Here is a 21,821-nt window from a genome sequence, read left to right as displayed (position 1 = left end):
CGGGAGTTTAGGGGTTAAAGCCGCTCTCTGCCGTCGAGTTCCTGTTTCTCCTCAGAGTGAAAAGTCAAAGTCCTGTGTTTGTCTGCAGTCAGTGAAGTCCCGCCCCCACTGCCCGCACGGACCAATCACAGGGACCTGACCAGGGAATCCCCGCCTCCCGTGCCCCTGCGGACCAATCACGACGCAGATCTACAGCATCGAGACACAGCGGTAAAAGATCATCATGAAATCCATCCAGTCCATAAATGTTTGCATTAAAGTGATGTTTAACCTCTTAACTCCCGCCTGAACCGAGAGGATCTTTTTCCTCACGTCATCAGATTTTTTTCCATCATTTTTTCGTTGGGTGTTCAACTCATTTTTGTATCTTTTTTGTATTTTTTTGTCAAATTTTTGTTATTTTTTGGTCAAATTTTTGTCAATTTCTTGTGACATTTTTGTGACATTTTTTTCCACTTTTTCATAAATTTTTCGTCATTTTTTTGTCACATTTTTGTCATTTTTTCTTCCATTTTTTGTCACATTTTTGTATTTTTTTGTCAATTTTTCTGTCATTTTTTTGGTCAAATTTTGTTCATATTTTTTTCATTTTTTTCTTCCATTTTTTGTCAATTTCTTGTGACTTTTTCATAAATTTTTGACAATTTTAGTAAATTTTTTCGTCAGTTTTTATCACATTTTTCTTATTTTCTGGTCAAATTTTTGACAATTTCTTGTGACATTTTTGTGACATTTTTGCCACTTTTTCATCAATTTTTTGTCATTTTTTTGTCACATTTTTGTGATTTTTTCACTTTTTTTTCATTTTTTGTCAATTTTTTGGTCAATTTTTTTAATCAAATTTTTGTCCTTTTTTTGTCATTTTTTCGTCAATTTTTTGTCATTTTTTCGTCAATTTTTTTGTCCATTTTTTATAAATTTTTTGTCATTTTTTGATCAATTTCTTGTGACATTTTTGTGACATTTTTGCCACTTTTTCATACATTTTTCTCACTTTTTTGTCACATTTCCATCATTGTTTTCGTCTCAGTTTTGTTGCTTTTTTCTCACCTTTTTCCCAGAAGCTTTTGGATTGAGGTAAAGCCAAACTGGAGTAAATGCTCTCGGTTCAGGTGGGAGTTAAGGGGTTAAAGTGATAGTAAAGTGACTCTGTGACCTGGAGCGTCCCCGCCTCTGACCTCCTCTCTCGTCTTCAGTTCGACTCCAACATGGCCGCCGCGCCTCCTCCGCTGCCCAGGAAGTCCAGCGCGTCGTCGTTCAGGTCGAGCACGCTGCCTCTGCCCAAACACCGCGCCCCGCCCTCCGCCGCCGTGCGCCCTCTGACCCCGGACCAGGCCCCGCCCCCCGCCCTCCACAGACCGCCCACCGTGACCGCCGCCTCCATCCGCTCCCTGTACACCAGCGGGGGGGGCGGGGCCAGGTACCAGGCGGGGCACGGCACGCTGCCCCGGAGCAAACCCAGATCTACGGTTAAACCGCCTGGATCTGCGTCGGACGCCGAGTTCTGTTTCCACGGTGACGCCGAGCCCGTCTCCACGCAGCAGGGGGAGGAGTTAGAGGTGTGTCAACCCCGCCCCCTCAGCCCCACGAAGCTCCTCCCCTTCCTGTCCGGAGGGCTGAGGGCGGGGCTCCTGAACGCGCCGCGCCCCTTAAAGAAACGCTCGTCCCTCTGTGAGCCCGAGAGCGCCCCCCAGCTGCTGCGGCTGCGCTACCAGAGGACCGCCCTGACCGCCCTGGAGGGACAGAGGACCGCCCTGACCGCCCTGGAGGGGCAGAGGACCGCCCTGACCGCCCTGGAGGGGCAGAGGACCGCCCTGACCGCCCTGGAGGGGCAGTGGACCGCCCTGAGGACCACACCGGGGGACTCTGGGGCAGCTGTAGACGGGACAGTGGAGAGTTCACTGACAGACCTGACCAGAGCAGAGGTCAGTGCAGTCCAGAGTCTTGGTTTAAACTGATGTAAAATGTAATAAAAGCTTCTAAACCTGTTCCAGAGTCCAGAGAGGCTGACTCCGCCCCCTCTGCCTCCACGAATCCCTGTCTCCGCCCCCAGACACCTGCAGGCCCCGCCCACTCCCCCAGGTGAGTCCAGAGCAGGTCCAGACGAGGGCTGGGTAACGTTAAACGGTACCGACCGAAAAGCTCCAGTAGGGGGCGGTGTTGAAAAACGTTTTTTTTCTGTGCTAATTTTCGGTACTTTTTCTCTCCAAACGTCAGTAAATGATCCTCAGTGAGTCTAAAAAAGCCTGAACTCATGAGCAGCTTCAGCACAAATGCAGAAGCAAAACTGTAACTAAAGGTGCGTACAGACCAAACGTGCGTCCACGCCCCATCTGCCTCTCGTTGGACGCCAAACGACGCCGCTTCACAAACGTCAAACTCTCGACAAATGCCTGTTTGCTGCGCGTGAAGTTTTACAAGCGTCACATAGGAGGCGTGTCTGGCCACCAGTTGTTGACTCAAGGCGCACTCACACTTGACATCCGAACCTGCCACTCTGCTCGTTTGAGGAAAGGCCTGGATGCCCCGAACGGCCCGCGCTCACACTTACACAAACGAACCGAGCCGTGGCCGAACACGAGGAGTTGTTTACAAGTGCACGTGAGCAGCAGCAGCGCAACATAATGAGGAAGAAAAAAAAACCTTAAACAGCTGCGTGAAATAATGTCTCTATGAGCCCTGTCAAATCTCTTCACTCCACTTTTCTTTGCATTTTACTACAGTTTAACAAAAATGGCTATGGTGAATATAATAGTCGATTTTAATAAAGCAGAGAAATAGAGAAGTGCGCGTCCCTCTGTCCCGCTCAGCTGAGGCGGGGGTGGAGCAGCACCTGCCGCTCTGAGCCTTTCTTTGGAGTCATATACAGCCTGAACAGAAGATCTGACGCTCAGTTTGTGTCATTCGTTGCTGCTTCGGCCACTGGTTAAACAGCTTTATGTTGGTGAACTCCTGGAAGTCTACGCTTTACGTTACAACAAAGCACTTAACACGAACGCTCACCAAAGTCACAAGCGATAAATGCACCTGCAGGTTTTATCTGTCCGACTAAAGCCTGCAGCCAAACCAGGTGCAGCAGCAGAGAAGCTCGGACACAGGGCGGGAGAAGCGCAGCCGCTCCCGTAAAGTCAGCCCGAGACGAGCGTGAAGCGGCCAGGGTGAAGCGGTCAGGGAGACGAGCGGTATGTGGCCGGTGGTCCGGGGAGCCGCCCGGGAGCGAAGCGGTCGGTGTCCGGGGGGACGAGAGCGAGGCAGCCTCTGCTCTGTTTGATAAATACAGCCTTTTCTCACTGTTTTACGTGACAAATGCACCCGCCCATACAACAGCCGCTTGTATCCGTGCGTGTGCGCAAACACGAGCAACCGAGCCGCGCTCCGCCCACCTCCTCCAAGCGGCCAAAGTCCGGAACCGAGTCCGACTCGGGCACGGATTGTTGCAGGTAACAGGTGACGCCTGAGCCCAGTCAGCATCCCTGATTGGTTAACAAGACATAAATGAACGCACGTGTAGATTGGATTACTTGAGTGCATGAAGCAGTGGGCGCGGCCTCCCTGTTCTCTCACCGCGCTGTTCTCCCTGTTCTCTCACCGCGCTGTTCTCCCTGTTCTCTCACCGCGCTGTTCTCCCTGTTCTCTCACCGCGCTGTTCTCCCTTTTCGCTCACCGTGCTGTTCTCCCTGTTCTCTCACCGCGCTGTTCTCCCTGTTCTCTCACCGCGCTGTTCTCCCTGTTCACTCACCGCGCTGTTCTCCCTGTTCTCTCACCGCGCTGTTCTCCCTGTTCTCTCACCGCGCTGTTCTCCCTGTTCTCTCACCGCGCTGTTCTCCCTGTTCTCTCACCGCGCTGTTCTCCCTGTTCTCTCACCGCGCTGTTCTCCCTGTTCGCTCACCGCGCTGTTCTCCCTGTTCGCTCACGGCGCTGTTCTCCCTGTTCTCTCACTGCGCTGTTCTCCCTGTTCGCTCACCGCGCTGTTCTCCCTGTTCTCTCACTGCGCTGTTCTCCCTGTTCTCTCACCGCGCTGTTCTCCCTGTTCTCTCACCGCGCTGTTCTCCCTGTTCTCTCACCGCGCTGTTCTCCCTGTTCTCTCACCGCGCTGTTCTCCCTGTTCTCTCACTGCGCTGTTCTCCCTGTTCGCTCACCGCGCTGTTCTCCCTGTTCTCTCACCGCGCTGTTCTCCCTGTTCGCTCACCGCTCTGTTCTCCCTGTTCTCTCACCGCTCTGTTCTCCCTGTTCGCTCACCGCGCTGTTCTCCCTGTTCTCTCACTGCGCTGTTCTCCCTGTTCTCTCACCGCGCTGTTCTCCCTGTTCTCTCACCGCGCTGTTCTCCCTGTTCTCTCACCGCGCTGTTCTCCCTGTTCTCTCACCGCGCTGTTCTCCCTGTTCTCTCACCGCGCTGTTCTCCCTGTTCTCTCACCGCGCTGTTCTCCCTGTTCGCTCACCGCGCTGTTCTCCCTGTTCGCTCACGGCGCTGTTCTCCCTGTTCTCTCACTGCGCTGTTCTCCCTGTTCGCTCACCGCGCTGTTCTCCCTGTTCTCTCACCGCGCTGTTCTCCCTGTTCTCTCACTGCGCTGTTCTCCCTGTTCTCTCACCGCGCTGTTCTTCCCTGTTCGCTCACCGCGCTGTTCTCCCTGTTCGCTCACCGCGCTGTTCTTCCTGTTCGCTCACCGCGCTGTTCTCCCTGTTCTCCCTGTTCGCTCACCGCGCTGTTCTCCCTGTTCTCTCACTGCGCTGTTCTCCCTGTTCTCTCACCGCGCTGTTCTTCCTGTTCGCTCACCGCGCTGTTCTCCCTGTTCGCTCACCGCGCTGTTCTCCCTGTTCTCTCACCGCGCTGTTCTCCCTGTTCTCCCTGTTCTCCCTGTTCGCTCACCGCGCTGTTCTCCCTGTTCTCTCACTGCGCTGTTCTCCCTGTTCTCCCTGTTCTCCCTGTTCGCTCACCGCGCTGTTCTCCCTGTTCTCTCACTGCGCTGTTCTCCCTGTTCGCTCACCGCGCTGTTCTCCCTGTTCTCTCACCGCGCTGTTCTCCCTGTTCTCTCACGGCGCTGTTCTCCCTGTTCACTCACCGCGCTGTTCTCCCTGTTCTCCCTGTTCTCCCTGTTCGCTCACCGCGCTGTTCTCCCTGTTCTCTCACTGCGCTGTTCTCCCTGTTCTCCCTGTTCTCCCTGTTCGCTCACCGCGCTGTTCTCCCTGTTCTCTCACCGCGCTGTTCTCTCTGTTCGCTCACCGCGCTGTTCTCCCTGTTCTCTCACCGCGCTGTTCTCCCTGTTCGCTCACCGCGCTGTTCTCCCTGTTCTCTCACCGCGCTGTTCTCCCTGTTCACTCACCGCGCTGTTCTCCCTGTTCTCTCACCGCGCTGTTCTCCCTGTTCTCCCTGTTCTCTCACCGCGCTGTTCTCCCTGTTCTCCCTGTTCGCTCACCGCGCTGTTCTCCCTGTTCGCTCACGGCGCTGTTCTCCCTGTTCGCTCACGGCGCTGTTCTCCCTGTTCGCTCACCGCGCTGTTCTCCCTGTTCTCTCACCGCGCTGTTCTCCCTGTTCGCTCACCGCGCTGTTCTCCCTGTTCTCTCACTGCGCTGTTCTCCCTGTTCGCTCACCGCGCTGTTCTCCCTGTTCTCTCACCGCGCTGTTCTCCCTGTTCTCCCTGTTCGCTCACCGCGCTGTTCTCCCTGTTCTCTCACTGCGCTGTTCTCCCTGTTCGCTCACCGCGCTGTTCTCCCTGTTCGCTCACCGCGCTGTTCTCCCTGTTCGCTCACCGCGCTGTTCTCCCTGTTCTCTCACTGCGCTGTTCTCCCTGTTCACTCACCGCGCTGTTCTCCCTGTTCTCTCACTGCGCTGTTCTCCCTGTTCTCTCACTGCGCTGTTCTCCCTGTTCACTCACCGCGCTGTTCTCCCTGTTCTCTCACTGCGCTGTTCTCCCTGTTCTCTCACTGCGCTGTTCTCCCTGTTCACTCACCGCGCTGTTCTCCCTGTTCGCTCACCGCGCTGTTCTCCCTGTTCTCTCACCGCGCTGTTCTCCCTGTTCTCTCACCGCGCTGTTCTCCCTGTTCGCTCACCGCGCTGTTCTCCCTGTTCTCTCACCGCGCTGTTCTCCCTGTTCGCTCACGGCGCTGTTCTCCCTGTTCGCTCACCGCGCTGTTCTCCCTGTTCTCTCACCGCGCTGTTCTCCCTGTTCTCTCACCGCGCTGTTCTCTCTGTTCGCTCACCGCGCTGTTCTCCCTGTTCTCTCACCGCGCTGTTCTCCCTGTTCGCTCACGGCGCTGTTCTCCCTGTTCGCTCACCGCGCTGTTCTCCCTGTTCTCTCACCGCGCTGTTCTCCCTGTTCTCTCACCGCTCTGTTCTCCCTGTTCGCTCACGGCGCTGTTCTCCCTGTTCGCTCACCGCGCTGTTCTCCCTGTTGGCTCACTGCGCTGTTCTCCCTGTTCGCTCACCGCGCTGTTCTCCCTGTTCTCTCACCGCGCTGTTCTCTCTGTTCGCTCACCGCGCTGTTCTCCCTGTTCGCTCACCGCTCTGTTCTCCCTGTTCGCTCACCGCGCTGTTCTCTCTGTTCGCTCACCGCGCTGTTCTCTCTGTTCGCTCACCGCGCTGTTCTCCCTGTTCTCCCTGTTCGCTCACCGCTCTGTTCTCCCTGTTCTCTCACCGCGCTGTTCTCTCTGTTCGCTCACCGCGCTGTTCTCCCTGTTCGCTCACCGCTCTGTTCTCCCTGTTCGCTCACCGCGCTGTTCTCTCTGTTCGCTCACCGCGCTGTTCTCCCTGTTCTCTCACCGCGCTGTTCTCCCTTTTCGCTCACCGTGCTGTTCTCCCTGTTCTCTCACCGCGCTGTTCTCCCTGTTCTCTCACCGCGCTGTTCTCCCTGTTCACTCACCGCGCTGTTCTCCCTGTTCTCTCACCGCGCTGTTCTCCCTGTTCTCTCACCGCGCTGTTCTCCCTGTTCTCTCACCGCGCTGTTCTCCCTGTTCTCTCACCGCGCTGTTCTCCCTGTTCGCTCACCGCGCTGTTCTCCCTGTTCGCTCACGGCGCTGTTCTCCCTGTTCTCTCACTGCGCTGTTCTCCCTGTTCGCTCACCGCGCTGTTCTCCCTGTTCTCTCACTGCGCTGTTCTCCCTGTTCTCTCACCGCGCTGTTCTCCCTGTTCTCTCACCGCGCTGTTCTCCCTGTTCTCTCACCGCGCTGTTCTCCCTGTTCTCTCACCGCGCTGTTCTCCCTGTTCTCTCACTGCGCTGTTCTCCCTGTTCGCTCACCGCGCTGTTCTCCCTGTTCTCTCACCGCGCTGTTCTCCCTGTTCGCTCACCGCGCTGTTCTCCCTGTTCGCTCACGGCGCTGTTCTCCCTGTTCTCTCACTGCGCTGTTCTCCCTGTTCGCTCACCGCGCTGTTCTCCCTGTTCTCTCACTGCGCTGTTCTCCCTGTTCTCTCACCGCGCTGTTCTCCCTGTTCTCTCACCGCGCTGTTCTCCCTGTTCTCTCACCGCGCTGTTCTCCCTGTTCTCTCACCGCGCTGTTCTCCCTGTTCTCTCACCGCGCTGTTCTCCCTGTTCGCTCACCGCGCTGTTCTCCCTGTTCTCTCACTGCGCTGTTCTCCCTGTTCGCTCACCGCGCTGTTCTCCCTGTTCTCTCACTGCGCTGTTCTCCCTGTTCTCTCACCGCGCTGTTCTCCCTGTTCGCTCACCGCGCTGTTCTCCCTGTTCGCTCACGGCGCTGTTCTCCCTGTTCTCTCACCGCGCTGTTCTCCCTGTTGGCTCACTGCGCTGTTCTCCCTGTTCGCTCACCGCGCTGTTCTCCCTGTTCTCTCACCGCTCTGTTCTCCCTGTTCGCTCACCGCGCTGTTCTCTCTGTTCGCTCACCGCGCTGTTCTCCCTGTTCGCTCACCGCTCTGTTCTCCCTGTTCACTCACCGCGCTGTTCTCTCTGTTCTCTCACCGCTCTGTTCTCCCTGTTCGCTCACCGCGCTGTTCTCCCTTTTCGCTCACCGCGCTGTTCTCCCTGTTCTCTCACCGCGCTGTTCTCTCTGTTCGCTCACCGCGCTGTTCTCCCTGTTCTCTCACCGCGCTGTTCTCTCTGTTCTCTCACCGCGCTGTTCTCCCTGTTCTCTCACCGCGCTGTTCTCCCTGTTCTCTCACCGCGCTGTTCTCCCTGTTCTCTCACCGCGCTGTTCTCCCTGTTCTCTCACCGCGCTGTTCTCCCTGTTCGCTCACCGCGCTGTTCTCCCTGTTCTCTCACCGCGCTGTTCTCCCTGTTCTCTCACCGCGCTGTTCTCCCTGTTCGCTCACCGCGCTGTTCTCCCTGTTCTCTCACCGCGCTGTTCTCTCTGTTCGCTCACCGCGCTGTTCTCCCTGTTCTCTCACCGCGCTGTTCTCCCTGTTCTCTCACCGCGCTGTTCTCTCTGTTCTCTCACCGCGCTGTTCTCCCTGTTCTCTCACCGCGCTGTTCTCCCTGTTCGCTCACCGCGCTGTTCTCCCTGTTCTCTCACCGCGCTGTTCTCCCTGTTCTCTCACCGCGCTGTTCTCCCTGTTCTCTCACCGCGCTGTTCTCCCTGTTCGCTCACCGCGCTGTTCTCCCTGTTCGCTCACCGCGCTGTTCTCCCTGTTCTCTCACCGCGCTGTTCTCTCTGTTCGCTCACTGCGCTGTTCTCTCTGTTCGCTCACCGCGCTGTTCTCCCTGTTCTCTCACCGCGCTGTTCTCTCTGTTCGCTCACCGCGCTGTTCTCCCTGTTCGCTCACCGCGCTGTTCTCCCTGTTCTCTCACCGCGCTGTTCTCCCTGTTCTCTCACCGCGCTGTTCTCTCTGTTCGCTCACCGCGCTGTTCTCCCTGTTCTCTCACCGCGCTGTTCTCTCTGTTCGCTCACCGCGCTGTTCTCCCTGTTCTCTCACCGCGCTGTTCTCCCTGTTCGCTCACCGCGCTGTTCTCCCTGTTCGCTCACCGCGCTGTTCTCCCTGTTCGCTCACCGCGCTGTTCTCCCTGTTCTCTCACCGCTCTGTTCTCCCTGTTCGCTCACCGCGCTGTTCTCCCTGTTCGCTCACCGCGCTGTTCTCCCTGTTCTCTCACCGCGCTGTTCTCCCTGTTCTCTCACCGCTCTGTTCTCCCTGTTCGCTCACCGCGCTGTTCTCCCTGTTCGCTCACCGCGCTGTTCTCCCTGTTCTCTCACCGCGCTGTTCTCCCTGTTCTCTCACCGCTCTGTTCTCCCTGTTCTCTCACCGCGCTGTTCTCCCTGTTCGCTCACCGCGCTGTTCTCCCTGTTCTCTCACCGCGCTGTTCTCCCTGTTCTCTCACCGCGCTGTTCTCCCTGTTCTCTCACCGCTCTGTTCTCCCTGTTCGCTCACGGCGCTGTTCTCCCTGTTCTCTCACCGCGCTGTTCTCCCTGTTCGCTCACCGCTCTGTTCTCCCTGTTCTCTCACCGCTCTGTTCTCCCTGTTCGCTCACCGCGCTGTTCTCCCTGTTCGCTCACCGCGCTGTTCTCCCTGTTCGCTCACCGCGCTGTTCTCCCTGGCTTTCACGCGCGTCCTTCCTCATCCACTCGCATTTGCTACGCTTAATACGCGCGGACAGCTTTGCTTGCATTTCGGAGCGCGTTGAAGCACCTCTACATAGGGTTAACATGGAAGTTGGAGGCGTGGACGCTTTTGGTCTGTACGCACCTTTAGTCCCACTTCAGTCATTATCAGAGATGGCAGAGCTGCGGTCTGAGCCAGGACTAAACCAGGACTAAACCAGGACTAAACCAGGACTTACAGTAAACTGGTTAAAAACCAGGACTAAACCTGGACTGAATAAGAAACTAGACTCTTAGACAAAGAGAAAAGCAGTGACAACACGAAACACATGGGCTTTACCTTTAGCTTTAACTTTACCTTTAGCTTTAGCTTTAACTTTAGCTTTAGCTTTACCTTTAGCTTTAGATTTAGCCGCAGAGCCTGAAGTTACTGCTGTTGTTTAAACTCCAGCTGCACCGGAGCGTTTGGGATCAAAGATTGTCTCTGGAAAAGGTGAGCGCTCACTCTGCATTAGCCATGTTTGGAACAGTTATGGTGCATTGTCAGTGACAGAGTGAGCGCTCTCACTATGTAACAGATCTGTGACGTGTGAGGAGCTTTCACTGTGGAACAGCTCAGTGAGTTTAGAGAAGTTTATCTTCAGTAAACGGTCCTGATGTGGATCTGGTCTGTTCCTGCAGCTCAGGAGGGAATAATGTCCCAACTCTCTTTTTATCACGGCTTTAGTGGGAATTCTGCTCAAAACATGAAGTTCCAGGTGACGCTGCTGCTCCTGTTTTCTGATGTGCCGTGTTTGGACTTCCTCCTGAACAACACTTTATTTTAACTCAATTAAAATAACACAGGTATCGGAAAAAGTACCATTAAGGCACCGGTACCGAAAAGCAGGAATCGTTAAAGTAGTGGTATCCAGCCCTAGTCCAGACTGAACATACTGGAGTTTCATACTGTGGTTCTCCGTTTCTCCAGAGCCACAGGAGCGTCAGAGCGATCCACCGCGGCCGAGGTCCATCCTGCGAGCGCCCGGGTCAGAGCGAGGGCCCGGGTCAGAGCGAGGGCCCGGGTCAGAGCCGGGGTCAGAGCGGGCGGGACGAGGCCTCAGAGTCTGGTTTAACCCGGTCTGTCTCCTCCTGGACTCCGCCCTGGAGGGGGAGTTCGACCTGGTCCAGAGGGTCATCTACGAGGTCAGTACGGATCATCAGTCTTAGTTTATTCTTCTCCTCATGCACTCTCTCTGTGACGGGTTATTTGGTGAAATCTAACCCCCAAAATCACTCACCCTCCTGTAATCCACAATCAGCTTTAGAATCATTTAAAACTTCTTAACTCCCGCCTGAACCGAGAGGATCTTTTTCCTCACGTCATCAGATTTTTTTCATTATTTTGTTGGGTATTCAACTCATTTTTGTAACTTTTTTGTCATTTTTTTGTCCATTTTTTGTCCATTTTTTTGTCACATTTTTGTCATTTTTTGTCAGATTTTTGTCAGATTTTTTTAAATCAAATTTCTGTCATTTTTTTATCGATTTTTAGTCATTTTTTTGTCACATTTTTGTCACATTTTTGTCATTTTTTTGTCATTTTTTTGTCAATTTTTTTGTCATTTTTTTGTCAATTTTTTTATACCACTTTTTTTGCAGCTTTTTTCTTCACCCCCCCAAAACTCAATGTACAATAGGTTCCCCTCTGGGACCTGGACTCCCCTGAAAAAGAGATTCTTAATCTCAGTGGGACTTTTTTGTGACTCTTTTGTTGTGTTTTCATCCTTGTTTTCGTCTTGTCGCCATTTTGACATTTTTAGATTTGAGTAAAGCCGAAATTACAAAAATTGTGCTCGGTTCATCTGGAGGTTAACCCCTTAACTCCCACCTGAACCGAGCACATTTTCTCCAGTTTGGCTTTACCCCAATCCAAAAGCTTCTGGAAAAAAGCTGTGAAAAAGCAAACAATGATGGAACCTTTGAGTGACCTCTGAGTGACCTCTGAGTGACCTCTGAGTGACCTTTGACTGACCTCTGAGTGACCTCTGACTGACCCCTGAGTGACCTCTGACTGACCCCTGAGTGACCCCTGAGTGACCCCTGAGTGACCTCTGACTGACCTCTGACTGACCCCTGAGTGACCTCTGACTGACCTCTGACTGACCTCTGACTGACCTGACTGACCTCTGACTGACCTCTGACTGACCTCTGACTGACCTGAGTGACCTCTGACTGACCTCTGACTGACCTCTGACTGACCTCTGACTGACCCCTGAGTGACCTCTGACTGACCCCTGAGTGACCTCTGTGGTGGTTCCAGGTGCCCGACCCCAGCGCGGCGAACGACGAGGGCATCACGGCGCTGCACAACGCCGTCTGCGCCGGACACGCCGACATCGTCAGGTTCCTGGTCCAGTTCGGGGTCAACGTGAACGCGTCCGACAGCGACGGATGGTGAGTCCGGCTCCGCCCCCGTTTGTCGGCCCCGCTCTAAGCCCCGCCCCCTCCCTCCCTCCCTCAGGACGCCGCTGCACTGCGCCGCCTCCTGTAACAACACGCCGGTGTGTAAGCTGCTGGTGGAGTCCGGCGCCGCCGTCTTCGCCTGGACGCACAGCGACTCGCGGACGCCGGCCGACAAGTGCGAGGAGCAGGAGGACGGGTACGCGCAGTGCTCCCAGTTCCTCTACGGTGAGACGGGTTTCACTGCTGACCTGTGGGCGTGGCCTCTGCTCAGTCCAGGTCTAGCCCCTGTTGTGCGTGTTGTAGGTGTGCAGGAGAAGATGGGGGTGATGAACCGCGGGCAGGTCTTTGCCCTTTGGTCCTTCGAGCCGGCGGAGCCTGACGAGATCCAGGTTTCAGAGGGAGACTGTCTGACCGTCCTGGACCGGGACCAGCGCAGCGACGCCCTCTGGTGGCGGGTCCAGGGAGAGCACGGAGAGGGCTACATCCCGAGGAACCTGCTGGGGGTAAGGACGAGTCCAAAAAACGATGATGGTTTAAGGAACAGGCGGGCGGGGACTTTTCGTGCACCTCTCAAGTCATGACGCTTTGTTTTATAACTTCTGTTCAGATGTTTTGGTCAGGAGGAGATTTGGAAAAACAAAGAACTGCCTCTAAAACTGCCTCCACTCAACAATCCCCAAATGGCTCCTGCTGGTTTTGTGGATTTTTCTCGTGCTTTTGACACAATAAAACATTAGGGCGGTGCCGGTTTGGATTTTTTCAAACCACCGGCAGTAATCAACAAATTCCCGGGTTTTGCGATATACCCCACATGGCGTCAGAAGTGTTTCGAAGGTGGGGGGGACACGTTTGAACAGGGGAGGGGGGCGATCCAAGCACCTGAGCCGCTGTTCTCCTGCCAGACCTGGAGCTTTATGAAAAACTGAGTGAATCAGGCTCTTATTATGAGAGGACGCTCATGTTCGATGATCATTTATTCAGCTTCAGCCTCTTCACTCCGACCATCGCAAACAAACATCTCTGCGCTTTTATCTTTATATTTCCCACAAATGCAGATCAAACTGAGTGAAAGGAGAAAGGAAGCAAACATTTACCTGTCAAATGAGTTGTTCTGATATTATTGGGCTAAGTTAGAGTCCAGACAGTCAGGTTTAACACGCGTGTTGAACGGTTGAACGCGGTGCAGTTTCCCCAAACTCAGCTACATCAGCTTCATCACCCGCTTTGTAAACACATCCCAAACTGAAGTTCCTCACCTTAAAGTGACTGGTCAGGCCTTTGTACTGATGAAGAAGGAAAACACACTGTCCACCTGCCGAGGACCGTGAAGATGCTGCTCCTCCAGGATAATCCATGAAAAAGTCCAAAAACTCGACGTACTTGTACCAAAGTATAAGTCCTTGTACTTTGTACATTTCAGCCACTCTGAGGTGACGGATAAACACAGCGACGCAAAGCGGAGCGGATGCGCCGCGGAGCGTCGTGGCGGATAATACCAAAACATTTTCATATGGAAAATAAGACGCGGGTCAGATTTAATTGTTCGCCCTCGTGTCGCCTGCTGAACAGGCCCAGTCTGAACTTTAAGTAAATGCTCCTGCTCATGTGCATATGGAGCTGTGTCTCCGAGCTCACATAGGCCTGATATGTGACTGCTGCTCCTCAGCTGCACCTCACCTGCTCCTCACCTGCTCCTCACCTGCACCTCACCTGCTCAGGGCGGCTGGTTTTTCATTTTATTTTCACCTGTGGCTGGTCTTTTTTGAGACTTTTGTTAGTTTTTTCGTTGAGACACTTGTTCGGATTATTAGTTCCTTTTCTGGTAAATTTTTATTTATTTTTTGGCGGTGATGACGGTGAGGAACTCAGACCCGCGGTGTGCGTCATGTGACCGCGGTATGACGGTAATCCGGTTACCGCCCCAGGCCTATGATCAGTTATTGAAGGCTCTGGCAGAGACCCAGGTGAGGCGCCCCCTATGGCTCAGTGTGAAGAGCTACCCGAGCAACAGAGAGCTAACAGTCCAGTGAGGCTCCTGACAGAGCTTCTGACAGGCTCGATGCCTGGTCTGATGCTCAGGGCTCTGGACTCTGTGGAGGAGTCGGGTCAGGAGTTTTCCCTGGCAGTCAATGGAACAAAGACTAAGGACATGCTGGTCAGTGCCTGGAGAGAGTCTAGCATCCCCTGCCCTCCCCCGCCTGAAGTCAGTGGTCAGGCAGTGAGCCGAGTCACCACCTTCAAACTGCTCTGTGTCCAGATATGTGCAGTACATGCTTCCTAAAACACGCCCCGGGATACACTTACCTGAGAGTGGCCAGGAGAGCTGGACTTCCCTCCGCAAAATGACATACCTAAACCTAAATAACCAGATCCTCCGCTGTCGCTGCTTCCTGTTTGTTTGTCTGAGTGATTCCCTGGGCTTGATCTGGAAGGCGCTGCAGCGTCCGGATTCTTTTACATCTCTGCAGATGTTGAGTGTTTTTGCAGCTGTCTTTGTGCGCAGAGGGACAATGGTTCTTCAGATAAATACCTTTGTTCTTTAAATGATCCATTGGCAGTTGTTATGCTGCGTCTACACCAAACACGTTTTGGACGTCAAAAACGCGCCTCAAGCCCGTCGTTGGACGCTTGTGCTTTACTAAAGTCAGACGCTCGTCACAAATGTCACCGAGCGTCAGACGCTTTGGCCGTGTCAGCTCAGAATCTGTTCGTAGCATCTTGGAAGTAGCTGTTGCCTGAAAAATACCTGCTACAGTTCATTGTTGATTAAAAGTCTGCAATAAACCACAAATGTGTGAAGGCCGGCTCAGTGTGTGATCGTCATAAAGCTGCTCTATGTCGTTACGGATTCATTGATGTTGTTAGTGCTTAATGCTTGTTGTCATGGGAGAAAACCGGAGCTCAATGCGAGCTAACTGAGCTAACTGGGCTAACTGAGCTAACTGAGCTAATTGAGCTAACAAGCTATGGTTTTCTCCCGGAGCTAATTGTAGATGATGTGAGTAATAAACTACAACATCAGCCCAGCTCAGTGTGTGATCATTGTTCTTTATTGACTTTATTTGTGCATATTTCTCGTTTTCACGTGAGGACCGGAGGTTTAGCTTAGCATTAGCTTAGTGCTAATGCTACAACAGGCATCCTCGAGGCCCAAACACATTCCCAGCGCAGATTCAGCCACTGAAATAAGTTTTCTTTTTCGCCGCTTTTAATCCTGGGTGTTTGGATAAAGAAACACTGATGTGTCTTTGTAAAAGTCCCAGAGCTGTTGGTGCTCCGGTTCACAATGAAGCTAAACCTCTGTGACTTGTGACTTGTTGACATCTGTGGGGCTGGCGTAGAATCTGCCCCGGTGGCTCAGCTACAACGTACGTCACTATGGGGAGAAAGCTCCTGATTGGTCGACGCTCGCGAATTTCTCCAAAAAGTTCAACATTTCCCAACTCGAGCGTCGGCCGCGCTCGACGCCCTGGAGGCGTCAAACACTCACCAAGCACGAAAAACCTCAAAACGCCTCTTGACGCCCCCCGGAGGCGCGTCCTCCATGTATTTTAAATGTAAACCTGACGCTTTGGAGGCGCCAAAACGCGTTTGGTGTGGACGCAGCATTACACTTTCCCTGTAAACCTGCGCTTCCTGCTGCTCTGCTCCTTTATTAAGATCACGATTAGATTAAAAAGCCAGAGTTTTGACTATCTATTTATGTATTTAACCTCTTATCTTCCACCTGAACGGATCCCATTTTCTCCAGTTTGGCTTTACCCTAATCAAAAAGCTTCTTGGGACAAAAAAACACTAAAATAGCCACAAAAAATGAGAAGAAAACAAGGATGTAAACGCAACAAAAATGTGACAAAAAATCAACAAAAATGTGACAAAAACTCAACAAAAAAGTGACAAAAATGGAAAAAAAAGAAAGAAAAAAAACATACAAAAGGTGACACAACACAGCAACAACGCGAGGAAAAAGATCCGTTTTGTGGGTCTTAGCTTTCAAATGAGGTGTTACACAGGCCTATATTGGTTTAGGTGGGTGGTAAGAGGTTAAAGTGGACGACTTATCTTTGTTGTTTTCGACAAAGACTATTCAATAAGTTTGATAATGACAAGGTACAAACAGCTCTTTGGCGATACACATATATACAGTATATATTACTTCCTTTACGAGCCCAGGTGGTGCCTGGTGTCGCCTCAGAGCCCCCCCCCCCAGAGCAGCTGGAGGAGGTCTGTGTGGACCAGGAAGTCTGGGTGCTCAGACTCTGCCTCCACGACCCGGCCCCGGATACAGAGGAGGAAAGACGACGGACAATGCTGTTTTTTTAAAGTCTACTCTAAGTCCCATCTGCAGGAGCCTCGGACAGGAAGACATCGTGATCACTCATGTTTTATTATTAGGGTTAACCCAAAGCATTATGACTGAGGAGGGAAGTGGATGAACATAATGAGGGGAAGGAAGGGAAAATGTGCTCGGTGTATTTAAGCTGAACAGCGTTAACTTTGACTGTGTTTGTTTTGCAGCTGTATCCCAGGATCAAGCCGCGTCAGAGGAGCCTGGCTTAAACAACCCCAGGACCTGGATCCGGACCCTGCTCTGTGGCGCCCCCTACACTGCACTTGACCTAGTTTTGATCGATTATCTCGAGACGCTGCAGGTCAATTTAGAGATTTGTGTCAGTTTGGTTCTTAACATTTTAGTTTTAACGTCAGAGTGAAAAACAATTATTGATGTCAGTAACCTACAGCATTTCTACATTTAAGTTTTTCCCTGATTCACCTGCAGAGTCTCGCCTTAAATCTTAATATTATTGAAGTGAAAACAGTAGCATTTCGAACAGTAACTACTTTTCTACCTGTGTCAAATGTATTTATTTTGTTTTTAAATTCTTGATTGTGAAGCCGCGAAGTTTAAACAGAAGCACTCGTTTGTTTTCTATAAACTTGAATCCTTTGCCCTCGTTCGTCTGAGTTCATTATTTTCTCTGTAAATCCTACATTTCCCACGAGGCACCAGTGCAGCCCAGGCTCTTCTTCACTTGTTTATATTTTAATAAAGTGCAGATTCAGGAGAAAAACAGGGAGAAAGAAGCACATTCGCCAGAGAGTCGTCCCCAAACGCACAGACGTTACTGCAGTTCTGCACTTTCATCCGGTTTGAAAGACCGACGATCGAAGGACCGACGATTGAAGGACCGACGATCGAAGGACCGACGATTGAAGGACCGACGATCGAAGGACCGACGATTGAAGGACCGACGATCGAAGGACCGACGATTGAAGGACCGACGATCGAAGGACCGACGATTGAAGGACCGACGATCGAAGGACCACAGAGGGATCGTCCGACTGAAGGACCGCAGAGGGATCGTCCGGTTTGAAGGACCACAGAGGGATCGTCCAGCTGAAGGACCACAGAGGGATCGTCCGACTGAAGGACCGCGGTCAGAGAAATGTGTAACAGTGTCTTTGTGCAGTAAGTCTCACTCAGGGACGACTCTCTGGTTTAACAATTGCACAGAAAAATCTCATTTTCACATTGGTTTAAAACATGCAGCAGTTTTTACACAAAGATGCTCCGATCCCAGACCAGCAGCTACGAAGCTCTGAATGATTTTGATGGAGACGAAATGAAACTTAATTTAAACAAGCGCATTTTCTGAACAGAACTCTGTCAAATGAACTTCTTGAAGAAACTGTTTGTCCTGGAGTCCTTTAATCTCACAGTACTTTTTTACTTGTACCTGAGTGATGTTATTGTGACCCAGGCTTATACCGGCAGAACAGACTGGGGTAAGTTTAGCCACTCTTTGCTTTAGTGGTTATTGTGTAAAAACAGTACAATGTAAATGTTTTATTTCCTACTGTAATTATCACACTGGCATATGGGCTGTAAACTCTCCTGTCAATAACCCTAACCCCAGTCTGATAACAGGTTAACCCTCTCTGCCCTAACTATATCTCCAAATACTAGTATATATTTCATTTCTTACGATTTACAAACTTTGCCTCAAACAGAGGAATGAGGGGATTTCAATGGGAAAGTTGCAGCTTAATCTGATTTAGAGACATTACTTTTGTGCTTATGATGAACTCGCAAAAACCTGTATTTTGGTAACACTGTATAATAACTGCACCTTATTTACCATTATTATCCGTCTCTTCACAACGTAAGTAGAAGCTCCGTTGATTTGAATGGGATTTCCCAACGTTCTACCGGTCATTATTTTCTGATAAAGGACCTCTAAGGATAATAATGACTCTGCCAATGGCACCGGAGTTGGTGCTTTCATATCACTCCGCGCGTACGTAGCAGCGACACTATCTGTCCCGTCACTGAGAGAGAAGTCGGGGAATCGCTCGTGAAGTTAGCGTGAGTCTGACTTTCAACTTACCCAGAGATTCACCAACATTCCTCCAACTGCGCCTTCAGCTAAGTAGCTAGGCTAGCTACTAGCAGGGTTGCCAGGTCTGGGCAGCCAAACCCGCCCAAAAATATCTAAAAACCGTGGAAAACCCGCGGACATACGGTGCGGCTGGAATTTTCAATATTGTTTACTAGTTAACAGAGCCCATGTGCTCCTGTGATGATGAGAAACCGCCCCTATTTCCCCCCCTTATTGAAAAAGCAGCTTACAGAGCCTTGGATTTGCCTTCGAAATAGTGATTTTGATCAAGTCAACATTGATTACAACAAGGCAAAAAAACGCTTTTTTTTTCACCTGCGGAATGGCTTTAAAAACCGCCCAATTTCGCGGTTTAACCGCGGACCTGGCAACCCTGGCTGCTAGCCTTGCTGCTTCTAGCCTAGCCAAATGTTGCAGAGCAACGCGCAAACTTTTGGGAACTATTTGTCGCGGAAATCATTAAATAAACCTTTCGACCTTCATTAAAGTGTACGAAGTTTATGTTGTGTGTGTTCAGTTGGCAAATGGCCGTATAATAAGCGGGATCATGTGTAGGTCATTATCGGGAAAAGCTTATTTTCCAGATAATGACCAGCATTCTACACATTATCCCTTACTTAATAAATGATGAATTAACACTTAATTTGGTCTTTCTTCAGGCTAAATAAGGTGTAGTTATAAAGTGTTACTGTAAACTTTAAGCCAGTTTGAATGTCTGATTTTACTGCTTATTTTAGGACATTTAAAGCCTTAATTTGGGCAAACATTTCATTTGAAGCTTGAATTCATTGTTTGTCGTCTTGTATTAATATGTTTGTTCTTTGGATTTAATTAAAAAGTTGTTTATAAAGTCTGATTACAACAAAGTGGGAAAATGATCGTCTTAAATGCGATATATGACTTAAAATGGCTTAAATTCATGTGTTTTATGTTGAACTGGAGTCGGTTTAAACTAAAAAATCAAACTTAAAACTAGACAAAGTAACTTTACCTTTAGGAATTTTGTCTTTTTCATCTGTTTATCACTAATCTGCTTGAAGAAAGGATGAGCTTGTTCCATTGGTTTTGTCTGACCCTAACCCAGACCAAACCTACTGAAACTTTAGATCTAACCTCTTCTTTAAAGTGTAATGTTAAAGACGGTGTAAAGGGCTGGACTGGGATCGGAGCAGAGACAGTTCCTGGTTTCAGATCCACAAACTTAAGGCTGAACTGCTCTGGAATCGTCCGTGTTTCCTCCTCCTGAACGTCCTGGTTATTGTGAAGTTTACAGAAGCGACACAGAAACGAGCAGAGGAGAGTTCGGCAAAAACAAAAAACGGCGGAAAAAGAGGAGAATTTCTTTAGCAACTCGTGTTTCCAGACTTTGAAGACTTTTCAAACGTCCACATTCAGAGAGTTTTCTAGTGCAGCAGACGACGACTCTCCCCAGACACCGGATTGGATTAAATCTGAACAAAGCGGTTGTTATGAGACGTAGGGAACATTCTGTGTGAATAAGCCACTCGTGTATGGTTGTATATACTGTCTGTCAAAGAAAATGAAATATATAACCAGTGTACAGTCGTGCTCAAAGGTTTACATACTCTGGCAGAATTTTAGATTTTTTGGCTATTTTTCAGAGATTATGAAAAACACAGTGTTGAGTTTACTCTGTTTAAATCATTCTGAAACATGAGCTGCATGGCTGAGTCTCCAGAAGGAAGACATTACTTCACAAATACCACAAAGTATCTGCTTACAATATGCCAAACAGCACAGAGACAAGACCCAGCGTTTCTGAAGCAATGTCTTTTAGAATAATGAACCTATAATAAGTGATGAACTGTATAAAGTAATGAGCTAGATTAGTATAAATGTCTCAATTTTATCATAATAATCCAAGTTGTTTTTACTAGGTAGGATGTATAATTTGTCAACATTTTGTTATTGTATTTCAAGTCATTTTCTTTGTCAATGGGTAAGAAAACTGGTCGTATCTCATTGGTGATTTTATTTTCTTATTTCAAGTAAGATTTACTTTAAATAATCTGAAATGTCCCCAAATGAACAAAGCAAACGTGGTCAGATCAGGGAAAAACTGTGTAAATGACTGAAAACATTCTCTGCAGTGTGAACGGTGATTATTCCTACAGTGAAACACGGAGCCGGATCACACATGTTCTGGGATGTTACAGGTAGGGATGGTCCGATATGAACATTTTCTGCCGATACCGATATTTGTCGATATTTATTTCGACGTTAAAAATCAATAGAAAGGCTAACTCAAATGTGGTTTGTAAGTTGTTCCATTATTGTAATGTCTTATGTTTCTGCCTGGGACACATCTCACACACCAGGATGAAACAAACAATCCTTTTTATTAGAAAAATATTAAAAAGACCAAATGCAATGTTGGAGTGAAATGTCATTATGTTTTTGGTTAAACATTTACTCAGACCTACTTATTATTATACTTTCACCCATGTCCTCTATTAATGGGAAACACTGACACTGGGAATATGCTAGGCTACTATTTATTGTATTTTTTACTTAAACATGTAGCCTAACATGTTGTTTAAGCTACATGTTTTAACTTTAAACAAATCTGATAAACTTCTCTGAGGGCACACTGCTCTGTATGAAGCTTTGGAATTGCAAAAAATATCATGTCACTTTTGCAGCACCTTATACTGAACTTATGAGGCCAGACTGAAGATTTAGAGTTGGTTTAGAGCTGGCAAAAGGCAAACAGTAGATCTACAATCTACATGAGCTTTGATCTGCTTTGTTTTCAATGATAACGATCCCAAATGCGTCTAATTAAATATGCGCGAAAATGCGTCATAACGGCTCGTTTTCACAGGTCATTAACATGACAGAAGTGGGCGGAGTAAACATGAATACAGACATTATCATCACTGTAGTTAGACCTACATGATGACAGAAAGGTCATGTTTACGTGTTGTATTCTTTAGCTATGCTAGCGCTAACAAACATCAGAAAATGATTCCTGTTAATCCTGACTCAGAATCATGTCCATCAGGCAGTTTTAGTCCAGTCAACTTGTGTCTCTGTATCTCTGTGGCTCATGAGACGCACTCGGACGTTCCGACATGACAAAGATCTAAAGCACAAGTCGACCTGTCAGTGGAGTGAACATCTCAGTCTCCTGACCTCAATCTCAAACGTGCAGTTCATGCAAAACAGCCCAGGAATCTACAGGAACTGGAGGCTTTTTTACCAAGAAGATGGACCAGTTTTACCATCGAGGAAATAAAGAACCTGATCCACAATGACCATAAAAGACTCAAAGCCGTCATTGATGTTGAAGTATTAAGAACTGTAAACCTTTGAGCACGACTGTAGTTTGATGTTAAACTTCCTCACAGGAAATCTTGACCTTTTATGTTTGAAATAACAGGTGAGTTTTCATAGAAGAAACAAGATGGCCGCTGACTGAACTGGCTGATAATATCACATCATTATTCACTATTCATTCAATTTCACTTCCATAAG

At 49.9% G+C, this 21,821-nt stretch overlaps 1 protein-coding gene across 1 annotated transcript; it reads left to right on the top strand.

Moving 5' to 3' along the window:
• The first annotated feature begins 25 nt into the window (after nt 1-25).
• LOC306960402 (apoptosis-stimulating of p53 protein 2-like) lies at nt 26-16,541 on the top strand. Its single transcript, XM_079552834.1, has 8 exons — nt 26-210; nt 1,197-1,925; nt 1,977-2,082; nt 10,448-10,662; nt 11,780-11,913; nt 11,981-12,147; nt 12,226-12,425; nt 16,441-16,541. Exons 2-8 carry the CDS (start codon nt 1,209-1,211, stop codon nt 16,480-16,482), a joined length of 1,581 nt encoding a protein of 526 aa, XP_079408960.1. The 5' UTR covers nt 26-210; nt 1,197-1,208; the 3' UTR covers nt 16,483-16,541.
• Nucleotides 16,542-21,821: the final 5,280 nt, after the last annotated feature.

Source organism: Gobius niger, assembly GCF_951799975.1.
Source record: "Gobius niger genome assembly, chromosome: 3".
Lineage (NCBI taxonomy): Eukaryota > Metazoa > Chordata > Actinopteri > Gobiiformes > Gobiidae > Gobius > Gobius niger.
The sequence above is the reverse complement of the archived record's forward strand: the minus strand, read 5'-3'. Positions and strand labels throughout refer to the sequence as shown.